The sequence below is a fragment of the Rhinopithecus bieti genome, unplaced genomic scaffold, assembly GCF_001698545.2.
Source record: "Rhinopithecus bieti isolate Rb0 unplaced genomic scaffold, ASM169854v2 scaffold_14700, whole genome shotgun sequence".
In the NCBI taxonomy this organism is placed as follows: domain Eukaryota; kingdom Metazoa; phylum Chordata; class Mammalia; order Primates; family Cercopithecidae; genus Rhinopithecus; species Rhinopithecus bieti.
In genome coordinates, this window is record NW_016808194.1 from 1,633,410 (window position 1) to 1,651,715 (window position 18,306).

General features: G+C 42.6%; 1 protein-coding gene across 5 annotated transcripts in view; it reads right to left on the reverse strand.

Moving 5' to 3' along the window:
• PPM1H (protein phosphatase, Mg2+/Mn2+ dependent 1H) overlaps nucleotides 1-18,306 on the reverse strand; it is a 293,660-nt gene that overhangs the window by 13,766 nt on the left and 261,588 nt on the right. For all 5 annotated transcript variants that reach the window (XR_001887950.1, XR_001887949.1, XR_001887951.1 and 2 more), the window contains exon 9: nucleotides 10,354-10,505. Coding sequence is in view for 1 of the 5 variants with exons in the window: in XM_017885695.1 (XP_017741184.1) it covers nucleotides 10,354-10,505 (152 nt within the window). In the remaining 4 variants the exon portion in view is untranslated. The remainder of the gene's footprint in view (nucleotides 1-10,353; nucleotides 10,506-18,306) is intronic.

Sequence of the window (18,306 nt, forward strand, 5' to 3'; positions counted from 1 at the left end):
CCTGGTTTCTTAGGTAATAGGTTTTTAGTTCAAATTCCAAATAGTGACATTTCAATACAAGCGGGCATAATGGACTATTTCCTTCTCAATCCTCCCTGGCAAGCCCTGTAAAATATCCTGATGTGGCCACACAGCTCTGCCACATAAACACCCTAAACAGGATGGGATGGTGGCTGCTTGTGTGCTGTTAGAGGCTGCCACAGCCAGGACCTCAGGCTGACTTCTGAATTCCCACAGATCTGAGTGTGCTAAACATTGCAAAAGGAAGAAAATTGTGGATTTTATCTAGTCTTCAAACACCAGATCAAACACTCATGAAACTGATATGGTGAAAAGTGGAGGAAACCCTTCCTTTTTGCATTTAAAGCATAGTTTTTGAAAACCTTATGGCATGCTAGAAATTAATTAGTTCAGCTAACTCATGGAAAGGTTTCATAAAAACAACCTTTGTATTTTCCCAAAATAAATTTCATATTATCAGGGTAATGCAAACTAGCATTTAATACTTGCATTAATGCCTGTTGTCAGTGTTGGAGTTTTACTGTTAACCTTTCACTGATTAACCTCTTCCTTCCAAGGCACACAGCCATCTGAGCCAAGGAGAGTATGGATGTGAAGACTGACAAGTGTGGACATCAGGAAGGCTTCTTTCATTAGAGACATTCTCCATAGGGTTTATGGTATACTGGTACTTACAGATTTAATACCGCATAAAAAGCCCCTCAAGGGTCATAACAGGGAGACGGAGGGTCATTAAGTCCAGGATACAAAAAAAAAAAAAAAATGAGGTGGGGCCAGGCATGATGGTTCACACCCTCAATCCCAGCACTTTGGAAGGCCAAGGCAGAGGCAGGAGGATTGCTTGAGACCAGCCTGGGTAACACAGTGAATTTCTTTCTCTTTTCTTTTTTTTTTTTTTTTTAATAAAAGTTTCCGCAGACAGGTTTGGGGAAATGAAAAACTAGAGCAAAGCCTGCACAGTTTTGCCTGGGCACTGGGAATGTGAAACCATGTGCATTTCCAAGTTTGGTTAGCTATTCCCTGGCCCCAGTTACTCTTGGTTTTGCCCACTCCCTTCCCCTTCAGTAATATTAACAATTTATTCCTTTCTGACAAAATGGTAAGCGTCTTCTTCTTTGAGCGTTTACATATTTGCCTCCGTTTTGAATATTCTTCCCAGGAGACCCCCCCCCCCCCCCCCACCCCGCCACTGAACCTCCAGCCTTACAGAGGGGACAGTCAGTTGCAGATATTTTGCATCAGAAAACACTTTCCAGGTTTGAGTGCCTTCTCCAAATCATGTAGGATCTTTAGGGCTTAAAAGAGAACCTTATTGGAATTATAAGGAACCAGAGGACTATGCAGCCCAACCGCCATGACCTGCAGCAACCCCACTCTAGAATGTTAGCGAATGCATTTCCTAGAACAGTTTATTTCATGACCCCACAAGAGTAAAAGAACTCCAGTACCCTAGAACTTAAAGTATAATAATAAAAAAAATTAAAAAAAAGGCAAACTTGAAAAATATGAAGTCACTTAAAATGATAGTTATTTTTTAAATATTAAAATATCTTGAATAAATATGTCACACACACACACACACACACACACACACACAAAAGAACTCCCAGCTTCCCTACAGTTCAGGGCAAACTCTAATAAAAAGAAAAGAAAGAGGAGCCATCTCCTCCTTGGCATCATGGCCACCCTCAGACCCCCTGTAGAGCCCAAGATTGTTCAAAAAAAGAACCAAGAAGTTCATCGGCACCGTCTGACCAATATGTCAAAATTAAGCGTAACTGGTGGAAACCCAGAGGTATTGACAACAGGGCTTGTAGAAGGTTCAAAGGCCAGATCTTGATGCCCAACATTGGTTATGGGAGCAACAGAAAAACAGCACATGCTGCCCAGTGGCTTCCGGAAGTTCCGGATCCAGAGCGTCAAGGAGCTGGAAGTGCTGCTGATGTGCAACAAATCTTACTGTGCTGAGATCGCTCACAATGTTTCCTCCAAGAATTGCAAAGCCATTATGGAAAGAGCTGCCCAGCTAGCCATCAGAGTCACCAACCCCAAAGCCAGGCTGTGCAGCGAAGAAAATGGGTAGACAGCTCATGTGCACGTTTTGTGTTCTAAAAAACTGTAAAAACTGCAAAAAAAAAAAAAAAGAAACTTACTGCACTTATACTCTGGCTCATCCATAAAGCTGCCTTTTAATTTTCTGGTTCCTTTGTTGAGACAGTTCAAAAGAGCAAAAGGACTTAAGATACACCAGGGTCAGAAAGATCATACAGCTCATTTTTACTCCCATGTCTGCCTGAGAGGATGGTGTGAGGGTCAGAACACATCTTTATGCTAATCACCTCTTCCCTCACAGCACATTCTGGAGGGGGAGATGCTATTTTAAATTCCTTGCTGGGAAGGATGTCAACAGAGGAAGACAATGCTGGCAATTTGTTTAGAATGGTTGTCACTAGGAGGCAAAAGAAAATAAAAGAAAAGGAACCTACAGGCAACATAAACAAAAGCCTAACAATCAAACAGGAAAAGCCCCTAGTCTTGCCTGTCTCAGGCCTCATTCCCTGCCTCTTTTTGTCCTGCTTCCTTTCTAGACAAAACTGGGAGATCCTGGTAAGACTCAAAGTAAAACAGGCCCACTCAAAACCTCAGATGCAGAAGCACCTTGCCCTTCTCACTGACTCTGTTCCATTCCCCTTCCCTCAGGCTTCCCACCCTGGGGAGAACTTTTCCCTTCTATTTTGTGTCCACAAATAGGCTGACCTCCTTTGGTCAGTTCCTTCAGGCTTGAACCCAGGAACTCTCCACTGAAAATTAATAGGCAAACTTGTAGTCCCAGGCTACATATGGAGAGATAGGAACTCTCTGGCCAATGAAGGGCTAACAGAGCCTCTGGAATTATAGTGGGCCTTTTCTTATCACAGAAATTATGACTTGGCAACTTCCATTCATTTCCATTTGGCATGACAAGATTCGAACAGCTCCCAGCTGGGAGGGCACTGGCTCTTGGGACTGAGCTCTCTTTGTCCATGGGCCTCCCAAGGAGACATCCTAAACTGGTGTGTGTGTGGTGCCCTCCTACCAAACTACACACATGTACAAAGATGTCAGACACATGAAAGAGAACACCGTTTCACATATTCCTAAATTATGAGTTTGACAACAGAAATAGAAAAAACAACCCTAAAAGTTGTATGAAACTACAAAAGACCCAGAATAGCCAAAGCAAACCTGAACAGAAAGAACAAAGCTGGAGACTTCATATTTCCTGACTTTAAAATACACTACAAAGCTATATTAACTCAAATAGCATGGTACTGGCATAAAAACAGACACATAGACCAATGGGACAGAATAGAGAACCCAGAAGTAAATCCATGCATTTACAGCCAAATCATGTTCAACAGAGGTGCCAAGAACATACACTGGGGAAAGGACAGTCTCTTCAATAAATGGTGCTGGGAAAATTGGATATCCACATGCAGAAAAGAGAAACCAGACCCCTATCTCTCACCATATACAAAAATCAAATAAAAACGAATTGAAGAGTTAAATATAAGACCCGAAACTACGAAACTACTAGAAGAAAACATTGGAGAAATGCGTTAGGACATTGGTCTGAGCAAAGGTTTCTTGGCTAAGACCTAAATTGTGAGTCTGAAACAAATTAAGTTTCTCTGATGTCCCAATATGGTGTGATTACTAAGGAACACACAGGGGTAGGAAAACAATCCTCATCTTGTTTCTCACCTCACCATCAGATTTTGCAGAATACTTCCTGGTTGTGAATCATAATGAACAAATTATGTACATTCCATATCGTTACCACAGATTTCCTTTAACACAAATAATTTTCACATTCATGATCTCATGAGATCATGGGCCCCTGCTGACCCCTCACACCTCATGTTGGCATTCTGCTCCCCACCTCCAAGGCCAGCAGCCACACTGACTGTTGGGTTCCAGAATGTGCCATATTTTTTCTCCCCAACTCCCGACCCCTGCCTCACTCCTGTTTGTTTATTCTTCAGGTTTAAGTGTAGACATCCTTTGCTTTAGGTTGATGCTGCTGTAATCCCTCCAGGCTTTGAACTCAAAGAGGGCAGAGCTGAGGTCTGTGTTCTTCCCAAGTGTCTAGCAGGCCTTGGCTCACAAAATAGGTTCTTAGTGGTATTTCCCAAATGAATGAATCAGAACGGGAGTTATTTGTTAAGAAGAAAACCTTGACTCTTCAGTTCCTTTTCTATTTTTTGAGACTGTCTCACTCTGTTGCCCAGGCTGGAGTGCAGTGGCGCCATCTCGGCTCACTGCAACCCCTACTTCCCAGCTTCAAGGGATTCTTGTGCCTCAGTGTCCCGAATAGCTGGGATTACAGGAGCCACCGTGCCCAGCTAATTTTTGTATTTTTAGTATAGACGGGGTTTTACCATATTGGCCAGGCTGGTCTTGAACTCTTGGCATCAAGTGATCTGCCTGCCTTGGACTCCCAAAGTGCTGGGATTACAGGTGTGAGGCACTGTGCCCAGGCCAGTCTGTCTTTTAAAACACCTTTTTTTTTCTTACTTTTAGAGAGGAAGTCTTGCTGTGTTGTCCAGCCTGGTCTTGAACTCAAGCTTAAGCCATCTTCCTGCCTCAGCCTCCAGAGTCACTCAGATTACAGGCACGCACCATTGCACCTGCCTTTACAACCATAATTGTCTAGTCTGCAGTCTGAGAGTTTATTTCTTGCTGATAAACTGTGCTCCCCTCACAATTTTCCCTTTCATTCATTCATCTATCCGATATAGGATTCTTTCTATTGCTTAGGTTTGCCCATCTTCCCCAAAAGGCATACTGAAAACATTTTTTCTTTCCCATCCTGTTTGTTCCAAAGAGATCCTTGTGAACCCTGCCTCCTTAGGCAACAGTTCTTGTGGACCCCAGGAGCCTGCTCTGACCTGGCATGTGCACACTTCCCACAGTTTACCACTCCTTGGCGTACAGATTTATCACCCTGAAAAAGACAGGCTGGTAAGAAAGACCAAGCCAGCTTAGACACAGAAAAAAATTGCTGAGTGCCTTTTAATGCATAACTGGCAGCTGGCTTTGCAAAGCTTTATAAAATAATCGTAGTAGAGAAAAATCAACATGAGAATGTTGCTAACAAGTGGGATACATAACTTGAAACTTGAAAGGCGAAAAACACATTCAAATTCAAATAAAAGAATATTTAATTATAGTGTCATCAATTCCTCTGCACCTGAGCTAAATTATATCAAACAATTCTAGGAGGAGACAGATGGTCTACCTTCACATTTCCTGAATTTCTGTTGTGAAATATATGATACATAATGACAACAAACATGTCTATAAGTGCTTATTATCTATTAGGCCCTTCACCTAATAATATATATGTATGAGGTTAATACTACTGGAATCTCCATTTTACACATGAAGAATCAAAGTCATAGAAGAGTTAAGACATTTTCCCAAGGTCCTAAGTCTAGAAGGGGAAGAGCCAAAATTCAACTGGGGAAGTAATTATAGATCACAGGCTCTTAACCACTAGACTACCCTGCCTCTCATATTTTACATACAAACAGATGTATATAACATTTATAGTTTAAAAATAACACAATAACCTGCCATCTACTTGAAGGAACAGAATATTATCAAGTAAATATCGTAGAAACCCAACAGGCCTCAAGCATATATTTCCCTTGGTACCTGCCTCTTCTCCTCTCAAAGTAACCATTATCTTGAATTTTGGGCCAATTCTCTTGGTTTTTGTTATAATTTTAATGTCTTTATCCCTAAATAATATATTGGTAGTTTTCACTTCATGTAAATAGAATCCTAATATATGTATTCCTCTATGGCTTATTAAACTCAACATTATGTTTTTGAGGTTCTTCCCCGTTAATGAGCACAGCTTTGGCTCATTTTGGGGGTAGGGGAGGTGCCATAAAGTATCCCATTTTTTGTTTACCTATCCCACCATTGGACATGCAAATTACTTCCAGTTTCTGTAATAAAAACAATTCTGTGAATATCTTCTTGCATGAATGACAATGCAAGTTTTTCCAGGGGTGTATGTTCTCGAATGTTAGTGGCATCAGAATCACCTGGATGGTTTGTTAAAACACAAATGGTTGGTCCTGCCATTGGAGTTTTGATTTCAGGTGGGGCCTGAAAATCTGCAATTCTTTTAAAAAAATTTTTTATAAAATATATATATAAGTAGAGATAGGGTCTCACTATGTTGCCCAGGCTGGTCTTGAACTCCCAGGTTCAGGTGATCCTCCTGCTTCAGCCTCCCAAAGTGTTAGGATTACAGGTGTGACCTGTAATGAGCCACCATGCCCAGCCAAAATTTGCATTTCCAACAAGTTCTCAGGTGCTGCAGATGCCACGTAGCTCAAAGGACCATGCTTTTCAGAACCACCGCTCCAGGGTACAGACCTAAGAATGGAACTGCTGGGCTCCATAAAAACACTATTGATATTTTGAGTATAATTGTACTGATTCTATGGATCAACTTAGGTAGACAGCTTCACTCCTTTGGCTCCTTAGAGCCTTTAAGTTATAAGAATTCTTGCTGGGCATGGTGGCTCATGCCTGTAATCGCAGCACTTTGGGAGGCAGAGGCAGGTGGATCACCTGAGGTCGGGAGTTTGAGACCAGCCTGACCAAAATGGAGAAACCCTGTCTCTACTAAAACTACAAAATTAGCCGGGCATGGTGGCACATGCCTGTAATCCCAGCTACTAGGGAGGCTGAGACAGGAGATTCGCTTGAACCTGGGAGGTGGAGGTTGTGGTGAGCTGAGATCGTGCCATTGCACTCCAGCCTGGGCAACAAGAGCAAAACTCCGTCTCAAAAAAAAAAAAAAAAAAAGAATTCTTTTGTGTACATTTATGCAAAGAATATAGACCGAACTAGCCAAGTAACACAAGTCAGCCCTTAGGGCCTCACTCTGAGAAATATCTTTCTCTGTGGTTAAGTGTTTCTTTCTTTTCTTCTCTGTTTTCAGAAATCAGGATCTTGTGGCCAGAGGTTCCCTGTGACACAGGGGGATGCTTTGGATAAAGTTAGTTCATGGCATAGAGGGATAATAATCAATTCTGGCAGGTCAGAGGTGAGTGGGTTCTTTATCTATGCTTAGTTTATTAAATTAGAAAAAAAAAAGCTAAAAAATCCAGCCTTTACAGTTTTGATATGTATTATTATTCAGGCCCAGGTACTTCCTAATTTTCATAATAATTTTTTCCTTTGATTCATAAGTTGTTTAGAAGTTTGGTTTTTACTCCATGTGAGTTTCCTCTCCTTTACTAGTTTAGAAGTTACCCTTTCTATTATTTTAACAGTTTTCTTAGCTATTTAAACACCATTAACTTCTCAAAAGAAGCACAGCATGTGAGTTGAGTAACACCCCTCGTTGACAATTTGTACACTATTTTTATGCAGTATTTTAGTTCTATCATTTTAAACCCCACACATTAGACATTCTTATTACTGTTTTACATAGTCAATGTATATTTAAATATATCCACATGTTTACTAATATTTTAGCTTAATAATCCATTTTATTTCTCAAATATTTCCTCTGGGATCATTTCCTTTTCTTATCTGAGCACACCCTGTAGAAATTTCTTCAGAAGAGGTTAGTTGGCAGCAATATGTATCAGTTTAAGTTTTGCCTGAAAATTTGTTTACTTCTCCTTATTATTGATAGTTTTACTACATCTAAAATTTCTAGATTAACAGTTATTTTTTTCTTAGCCAACTGAAGACATAATCCCATCATTGGCACCGTTTGCTTTTGAAAGTTGGCTGTCAGTCCAAATGTCTTTTTTTTTTTTTTTCCTGGCTGCTTTTAGTATCTTTTTGGGAGGCAAAGAGGTTAAAGTTCTTCAGTTTCTTTCTCTTTTTTTTTTTTTGAGAGAGAGTCTCACTCTGTCTCCCAGCCTGGAGTGCAGTGGCATGATCTCAACTCACTGCAACTTCCACCTCCTGGGTTCAAGCAATTCTCATGCCTCAGCCTCTTGAGTAGCTGGAATTATACCAATGCACCACCATGCCTGGCTAATTTTTGTATTTTTAGTAGAGATGGGAGTTTCACCATGTTGGCTAGGCTGGTCTTGAACTCCTGACCTCAGGTGATCTGCCTGCCTCCACCTCCCAAAGTGCTGGGATTACAGGGATGAGCCACTGCACTCAGCTGTTCTTCAGTTTCACTATTTTATTTCTCCTTCCAGAGATTTGTCAGGCTTTCTGAATCTTAGGTTTAGTATTGTCAAAAAATTCCATAACTTCTTCCCATCTTCTATAGTTTATCCTTTTGGAATTCTTTTAGAGCACCTTAGGGCTTCTTTTTTGTCTCTTAATCTCATTTCACATTTTCTTTTCTCTTTGTCTAAGCCATATTCTGGATTATTAAGATCAATTTTTTAGTTCACCAGTGTTCTCTTCAACTAGCTCTAATCTGTTTAATTCAGTGAATTTTTAATTCCCGTTTTATATTTTCATCTCTAGAATTCCATTTTCTTAAAAATTGTTTAGTCATTTTTTTAGTCTCTTTTAAGACTCATATTTTAAATGCTTTAAATTTTTTTTGTTTGTTTTGAGACAGAGTCTTACTCTGCTGCCTAGGCTGGAGTGCAGTGGTGCGGTTTATCTTGGCTCACTGCAACCTCTGCCTTTTGGGCTCAGGCAATCCCACCTCAGCCTCCCGTAGTTGGAACTACAGGCATTGCACCACCATGCTCAGCTAATTTTTGTAAAGATGGGATTTCACCATGTTTCCCAGGCTTGTCTTGAACTCCTGTGGCTCAAGTGATCCTCCTGTATCATCTCCCAAAGTGTTGGGATTACAGGTGTGAGCCACCATGCTTGGCTAAGAGAAACTGCTGAAGCATGTTAAAATATTTATATTTTTGTTGGCTTACTTTTGCTTGTTTTTGAGACTGTACCTTGCTCTGTTACCCAGGCTGGAGTGCAGTGGCGCAATCTTGGCTCACTGCAACCTCTGCCTCCCAGGTTCAAGCAATTCTCATGCCTCAGCCTCCCAAATAGCTGAGACTACAGGCGTGTGTCACCATACCCAGCTAAAAATATTTATATTTTTGAATGCTAAATCCAATAAAGAAGTATTTACAAGTCCAATTCTGATTTCTCTGTTACTCCTGCTGGCTTTTACTCATGGTGACTTGTGTTCTAGTTAAAGCTGCCTTTCTCGAGAGGTAGTTTCTGTTTATTTCTGAGAGTCTTCTGAGGATGTTTAGGTTATTTACACTGCCACTAGACTGTAAGAAATACTTAACTTGGGTCTTTCTCTCCTTACCAAGTATCTCTCAAAAGAAACAATTCTCCAATGGATGACCATCAATGCTGGGTTGCATTTGCCATCACTCTCATCAACAGGATCAAAAATGGGATTATTTCTACTTTAGAGGATAGTTTAGAGGAAATAGAAATGTGAGAAAGGTATGCTGCTGAAATGCCTAAACACTCAAATTCTTTACCACTTGCATCTAGGTTCAACTTAAGGAGGATTTTTATTTGGCAGAGAAAGTACCTCTTTTTTTGGATTTGTTTTGAGACACAGGATCACTCTGTTGCCCAGGCTAGAGTGCAGTGGCGTGGTCTCAGCTCACTGCAACCTCTACCTCCCAGGTTCAAGCAATTCTCCTGCCTCAGCCTCCCGAGTAACTGGGATTACAGGTGCCCACCACCACGCCCAGCTAATTTTTGTATTATTATTATTATTTTTTTTGAGACGGAGTCTGGCTCTGTCGCCCAGGCTGGAGTGCAGTGGCTGGATCTCAGCTCACTGCAAGCTCCGCCTCCCGGGTTTATGCCATTCTCCTGCCTCAGCCTCCCAAGTAGCTGAGACTACAGGTGCCCGCCACGTCGCCCGGCTAGTTTTTTGTATTTTTTAGTAGAGACAGGGTTTCACTGTGTTAGCCAGGATGGTCTGGATCTCCTGACCTCGTGATCCGCCCGTCTCGGCCTCCCAAAGTGCTGGGATTACAGGCTTGAGCCACCGTGCCCGGCTCATTTTTGTATTTTTAGTAGAGACAGGGGTTCACCATGTTGGCCAGGCTAGTCTAGAACTCCTGACCTTATGATTCATCTGCCTTGGCCTCCCAAAGTGCTGGGATTATAGGCATGAGCTGTCACGCCCGGTCAGAAAGTACCTCTTACAAGAAAGGTAATCCCTTCTGCAGTTTGGTTACTGTACCATCCATATCAGCCTCTAAGTCATGAATGATGAAAACTGCATGATTATTATTTATTTCAGGCATGTCATGGAAGAATGCTTGAGGAACAGCCCTACAATTGTAGAAATGCACAAACCTGTGAGGATCATCTGGATCACAGTTAGGAAGAAACTGAGTGATTGCTTCTGCTACTTCTTCATTTGATAAAACGTCCCAGAGTCCATCAGTGGCCAAGATCAGCACATCATCTGCTCCATGATCGTATTTTGAAAGATCGTAGATTCTTACCTGAAAAAAACAGGAATGCCACCACTTAACAAATTGGAAGCATATTATTCTCCCTAACAAACTGACTTCTGATTCCCCTTCCCTTTTCCTGCCAGCCTGGTGGTTTTCATTGTAGGGTACTTCATTATACAGCAAGCTTTGTGGCCAGGGATAGTCTCCCTTGGAGACTTGCTATATAGATACATGGGGCCTAATACACATTTGTGAATGAGCCTAAGAGGTGGGCTTAGTAATTGACACAGAAGAAATTAATTGAAAATATAATGCCTGAGGTATAGTCAGAATGATGATTTGCAAGTGGATTTTATGCTAGCCAGAAGATCAGCAGTGAGCTTGTTTGCTGTCTTCCTTTGCGTATTCATTCAACAAACATTTATTAAGGGCCTACCCTGTGCCAAGTGCTATAAATGCAAAGTTAAATATCTGATTTTTCTCCTTCAGAGGAACTCTCAGTCTGTAGGGGAGATAAAGTCAATTCAGGATTCTTAGTAGCTGCTCTACATGTATTTGTCTAGGAGTAAGGAGACATTCTATTTAATGCACTCACTTGAAACCTTTCTTGCCTTACCTGCTCTGAGGCCCAAGGAGCCAACTCCTCTCACATAAGGATGGGGCTCTGACACTACCTTCAGGTTTCAGGAGCCTCAACTGAGGCTCACAGAAGATACATGCTCACCCCGAACCTCCAAAGTATGTCTTTGTCTTGAAAAACTTTAAGTCTTTCCTCATGTCTAGCACCTTAAATGACTTGGATATTTCAACACCCACCTAAGCTCTTGAAAGAGAATGAGGCAGTCTAGGCAAAACTAGTAAGAATAAAAATCAAGCCTCACAGCAAGCTTTGTGGCCAGGGATAGTCTCCCTTGGAGACTTGCTATATATACACGTGGAGCCTAATACACATTTGTGAATGAGCCTAAGAGGTGGGCTTAGTACTTGTGGGCTAGGCCACAATTCTATGTTCATCCTACTTCAATGTGGGTGGGGAGGGATAGGGATGTGTGGAGAGGGGTTTGGGGTTTCACTGCTCTTCCCTCCTAGTTTGGCAGAATCAACCCCTGACTACACCATCTCATGAACTGAGAACAAAAGCAAGTCAATTTAGTCAATCTCCTTCGGCCTCCCTCATTACTCTATTTTCTTTCTTTCTTTGTTTTTTTCTTTAAATTGAGATGGAGTCCCTCACTCTGTTGCCCAGGCTACAGTGCAGTGGCATGATCTCAGCTCACTGCAACCTCCGCCTCCAGGGTTCAAGCGATTCTCCCGCCTCAGCCTCCCAAGTAGCTGGGATTACAGGCGTATGCCACTACACCCAGCTAATTTTTGTATTTTTAGTAGAGACGGGGTTTTACCATGTTGGCCAGGCTGGTCTGGAACCCCTGGCTTCAAGTGATCCGCCCGCCTCAGCCTCCCAAAGTGCTGGGGTTACAGGGGTTACCACGCCCAGCCCATTCCTGTATTTTTTAAACGCAAGTCTGAGTGAAAGCGACGGGTCAGGGCATGTGTCTCATGGCACAGCCATTGTTATGTCACCTCAAATCTAGAGACAATCATATCACCTCAGCCTAGAGACTGAATGTGTTGAGGTCTTTGAAAGCCAAGCCTCCTGTGTTTTAGAAAGGTTTGTCCAGGCTAGTCATGCCCTGCCGTGGGGCTGGTCCTGTGGGCTGACAGCCTATTCCCAGCAGCAGAACACAACAAAATGTCTATCCACAGGGCCCTGGGTGAATGAGCTCAAATGAAAAGCAGCCGCCAGGCGCCAGGCCTCTGTGGACTGTGAACAAGAAGGTAACAATTAGCTAATGGCCCAGCACATGAGCCGTGCTCAAGGGAAGAACACTCAGGGGTACACTGCACTGGCGTTTAACATCTTCTTTTCAAAAGGCATGCTCACTTCAGGCTAAACTTATGTTCTGCAGAAGGCACTAGCCTTTTAAACCAAATTAAAGAAAACAGGAAAGCTTCAGTTTCCAGCAGACCAGAAAGTCCCAAATGTCAGAATTCTGTCCTCAGGTCACTGACGAATGTGGTCCAATTTTCACTCTGTCAGAAACAAGCAACCCTCCTATGCTTTATTTTCTATGATTCTTGGGTGTGTCAGAGTTTAACTTCTTAAATATTAATGTGCACAGAAATCAGCTAGGGATCCTGCTAAAATCCAGATTACAATTCAGTTCTGGGTGGGCTTGAGAGCTGTGGTTCAGCTTCCTCCCAGGTGATGCCAATGCTGCAGGTTCACAGACTGAGCCCTGAGTAGCAAGGTCAGAGAGGATTCCTACTGGGCCAGATTTGTACACAAGGGAATCAATGGCTCAGTGGACTTTATGACGACTGTGGAGACTGTTCCTTAGAGTGGGCTCTAGACAGACTGTAAATGTCACCTCTGGGCTCCTAGCTTCAAGTACTGGTTCACTGTGTTGTTACTTTCAGTATACAATAACTTTGCTTGAAAGACACTGCTAGGAGGCCAAGGCAGGGGGATAACTTGAGGCCAGGAGTTCGTGACCAGCCTGGGCAACATAGTGAGACCCTGTCTCTACAAAAATTAAAACAGTGAGACCCTGGGCATGGTGGTGCATGCCTGTGGTCCCAGCTACTTGGGAGGCTGAGGCAGGAGAATTGCTTGAACCCAGGAGTTTGAGGCTGTGGTAAGCCATGACTGTGCCATTGCACTCCAGCCTGGGTGACAGAGTGAGACCCAGTCTTTTTTTTTTTAAAAAAAATAGTGTTTGGGGGATTGATTCCTAGCTTCTTATTGGGTTATATCTATAATAAATTTTTGGGATAATTTGAACTCCATCTGATAGACAATATTGAGTCATAAGAGGTGGTGAGATGTGGATGTCCCAGTCTTATGTTGGTAGTTAAACAGGAGATTCCATTTGCCTTGCAGCTTCTTCTAAAAGACAGGGTTCAGGTCTGCAGATAACATCCATTTAATTTCAGAGTCTGCTCTATGAGTAGGGTGCCAAACCTTCTTTAAAGTGTTCCTGCTGACACAAGAAATGTGACAGGTTGTGTTATTCAAGCTGAAGTTGTCTTGCCCACACTCAAATGGAAATCTGGCCAACAGAATGGATGTGAGTTGATACATACACACGTTATAAAATGCTACTCATCAATTCCATCAATAAATGTAATCTTTCCCTAATTCTACTGTTCCCATTTCTATGCTTGGCTCCCTAATGTAGTTTATTTAGCAAACATGAAAATCCTTGTCAAGACCATTCTTCATGTAATTTTATGAAAATAATAAAAGCTGATCACAACCCTGGTTCGTGAAGCACTCCCCAATTAACATCTTTTGAGGTTTTTACAACCACCCTGTTTCCTGCCCTTTAGCCAGTTTCCAAAAATCTTTGCTAACTTTCCACTTACAACTCGTGTCTTATACGTTAACCTGTGATGCAGAACATTTTGGAAAAATGTTTTCAGAAGAATTGGACTGCCGTGCAAGTCATCCCACTGTGTGCTCATCCTCCCCAGCAGCAAAGGCTTCAAAGGATTCCACGGGGCTCTGGAGTCCTGACCTTCCCTCCCTGAAGCTGTTGTTGGCCTTACTCAATCGGACCATACTCACATCCTCAAAGTTCCCCTGTTCAATTCCTTAAATAGCTTCTTAATGTTCCTGGAAGCCTCACATCAAACTAATGGGCTCTGAAGCTCCCCAGGACTCAGACATCTGGAAGAGTCTTTGCAGCCCTGGAGGGGACAGGTGTGCTACAGAAAAGCCTTTGAAGTGGGACTGGGGAACATGGTCAGACCTTCTAATGGCTCCTTCCTGGGTTCCCATCTGCCAAGAAAGGGAGAGAAAAGCCAGACGAATCCTTGAGATTCTTGCAGTTTTTCAGAGCAATATAATCTGAGCAGCTGAAAAATGGGACCTGTGTGGACCTGCCTTTCTGCTGCCTTCAGTACACTTTTATTGCATACTTGCTGTGTGCCAACTTGTTTTCTAGGCACTGGGGACACAGTGAACAAAACTGACAAAGCCTCTCACAACTTCTAAACTAGTAGACGAGACAGACACACAAATAAATTACAATGTCAGAAGATGACAGATGCTCTGAAGAAAAATCCAGCATGGTAAGGAGAACAACAGTCATTTTAGAAGATGAGGACGTGGTGGGCCTCTCTGAGAAGGTACCATCTGAGCAAGTCAATTTCCCATGGGTCCCTTCTTGCACCGCCCCAACCTTCCTTTGGGTTTCTGTTACTCAGTGTTAGACTGGTGGTGAAGAAGGGGGGCTGAGAAAGGTGAGTGCCACTCTCTCCTGCCAAAGCAATCCTGAGGAGGACCAAAGAGAGGCCATCTTTCTTTTCCCTGGTCCTCTGCAGGCACAATCCTTTCACACCCACTAATGTAACATTTACCTATGTGCTTCACTGTGGGTAAACCTTTGTCTATCAGTTTTGTATGAAACTGTAATCATCGATTTATGGCCCTGTCCTGACACTAGGCTGTAAACACCATGAGGCTTGGGACTGTTTTTCCCCTCCTTGTATCTTCAATGCCCAACCTAACACCTGGTTCACTGAATGAATAGTAGTTGAAACCGATTGTCTCACAGAGATGAAGCTCTGTGCCTTGTCCTTTAGGTACAGAGAGTGATACATAGCATCTGATCTACCCTGGAAGACTGACAAGGCTGATCCCATCTCAGCGGAATCTGAATCTGGAATATGGCAGAATATTATTGCTTTTGCCAGAACAACCAGGTGAAGAACAAAAAGTGAATGTGCTCCATCCCCTCATGAGGCTTCTGAAGCTTTCCTTATGATCTGATCACAACAAAGGAGACAGGCAACTGACAAACAGCACGCTGGCCCTGAAACACCGCTGGCATCTTTGTTATCAGCCTTTCAGGGCCCACTTTTCTGTCTCTTCTAAAAGATTAGATATTCTCAAACCTAAATGTGTTTAGAATCACCTGGAGTGCTACCGTAACCAAATTAAGATTCAAAGATCCTACCTTTAAGAGTCTGATCGTACAGATCTGAGCTGCATACTTCAACAAGGACCCCAGGGAATTCTGACGCAAGTGGTGGGGGGAATCTCACCTTGAAAAACTGTAACAGATGAGAAACTCCTTTAGGGGTAAGGTCCATCTTATCCTATCGGTTTTTGTGCCCAGAACAGAGCATTGTGACTAGCACTCAATTCACAACCAAAGAAAGCATTTCCTTATTGGGTATTTACCCCTGTCCAGCTTACAATGAACACCCAGGGAGTTAGTCATCTTACTGTCCCACCAAAATTCAACTTCTGAAGGCCCAGAAATCCCAATTTGTATTTCCTCTGTGGGTCTAGCAGTATCTTCTATAGTGTAAACCACAGTAGGTCTTCAGGACATACTTGCTGAGACAAAGCATAAACAGGGGAAGGAGAGAGGAAGAAACAAATTAAACATACAAGATACTTTCAGAAGACCCCCTCATTTCACGGTGATCCAACAGATTTAGTTTGTTAATTGTGACACTTCCAAATCATCAAGAAAATGTAATGTGCTGATATATAACAGAAGTGGCAAACTCTTTCCTTTTCTTCCTTTGTTTTCAGGGGAGCTGCCAATAAACATTCAGAGTGGGGGAGCAGGAATAAGTCTGAGGGCAAACAAGAACGTTGACTAATGTGCTCTGAATGAGCCAAATGCTGACTGCTATCACAGAGCCCTCGGTTTCAGAGCACTAAGAGATGTCCTTAATGTCAACATTGGGCACTTATTTTACACAGGAGCCTGTGACAAGCAACTCTTTAATACAGCACCTCCACTTAGTGCTAGGCTGTAGGCTGCTGTTTCAGCGTTTGTGTAATCCTTGCTCCCATCTTTGCCTTATTACTGATAATATTTCGGTGGCATGTTAGGAGGGCTCATACCACTATAAGCTGACGCTGGCTTCTTAAAGCTACTTTTAAAAAGAATCCATCAATTCTTCCATTTGCCAAATCTCTGCTGCTTCTCTAGGATGCCCTCACGGCTTTTACATCTTGATCAGTTCAGCAGATTCTCCAAACTGGTTTTTCCCTTTTAAGTACTCAATGTAGGACAATGAGCTCCTGCAGCTCAGGACTGGCTTTGTGGAAGAGAAAGAGGCTTGCCCTTCTTATCAGAAGCCTTGCTTCAGGTCTCTGCTTCTAACAAGCCTTGTGACTTGAGAAGATCTACCTTTTTAATTTTAATTTTTATTTTTTTTTGAGACAGGGTCTTGCTGTGTTGCCCAGGCTGGAGTACAGTGGCACAACTCTGGCTCACTGTAGCCTCAGCCTCCCACACTCAAGCAACCCTCCCAGCCTCCTAAGTAGCTGGGACTATAGGCGCACACCACTTATACTTTTTTACTTTTTGTAGAAACAAACTTCATGTTTCTCAGACTGGCCTCAAACTCCTGAGCTCAAGAGATCTGCCCACCTTGGCCTCCCAAAGTGCTGGAATTACACATACGCACCACCACACCTGGCCTAGGGCTCAATTTTCCTATCTCTGAAATCATTTTTTAAAACTGAAAACACAAGAAAAGGAAATATTATAACAACTGCTCTACTTCTCTCACAAAACTGTAATTAAGATCAAATAATGTGGAAGGGAACTGCCAATTTTAATTCTTTTATGGTGCTGATCTCAGGGCAACCGCATCTGAATATTGTCTAGTTGGTAGAAGGAAAGGATTAAGAGTGGGCTCAGGGGAACAGGGATTCCATTCCCAAAGTTTCATTTAAAATAGCAGTGATTGGAGCTCTCAATAGTGTTTCCTGGCAGAAATAGCCAAAGGTGGTTCCCAAGGTAAAGGTTGCCAATAGTTGGTGGGAAACAAAGAGATGAAATCTTATCCCTTCTACTTCATGTGTCCAACCCAACAGCTCAACCTATAGATCCTTGAAAATGACACTTACAACAAGAAGAAAATAAAACACCAACATACTTCCTGCAGTCCTATAAAACAAGTTGATCATTTCAAGACTGGCATTCTAGCAGGCTACCAAAACTGCACCCAAATTCTCTGTAGTATTCTATCTACACTACTTGATGTCATGAAACAAACACTGAATCTGGTGGCAGAAGACTTGGGTTTGAAACCCACCTCTGCTTATTAGGCAAAATCACTTTATTCATTCAGTTTCAAAGCTTACAGACCATTTGCTTGGAATATCAAAGTTAAAGGGGATACCAATTCCTTGGATGGATAAGCTGGACATTGTATGCCTTACGTGAAGAGGAAGCCGCAGGGGCCAAAGCCTGGGGATGTGAGAAAGGGCTGGTGTGTTTGGGCAGCTTTACCTTGCTTGGTTTGGCCACAGTACTGATGTCCCCTGGGGAGTGGGGAGGGTGAGGCTAGACTTCTCAAATCTTCCCTGTCTCTGTTTGTGAAATGAGAGGTTAGACCTAGGTGGTCACTAGGGCTGCTCATGGCTCCAACATCCTCCAACTCTCATCACAGCATCAGGCTTTGATGTGACTGACCACAGGACTTCAGAACATTGGGCTGCAAGTGAGTCCAGTGACACCGAAGTGTTACAAATATGTTGGCTGCTCATACTATGCAAAAGGAGCTGTTTTGGCTGCAGGTATACATTTATACTTGAAATATGCCATAGATATTCTTGAGAGTTTGTTTTTTGGAGTCTACAGACCAAACATTTGAATTTGGAGGGTAGATACAATATAATAGCTCAAAAAGTTTCTGACTAAACCAGCTAAAATAGGAGATATTGTGCAGAGAGCCTGAAGGTATAACCAATGCCTGGCTGCTATTGCATAAAGTTTCCACTTTCTACACACAAGGCCTGGCATGTTACAAGTCT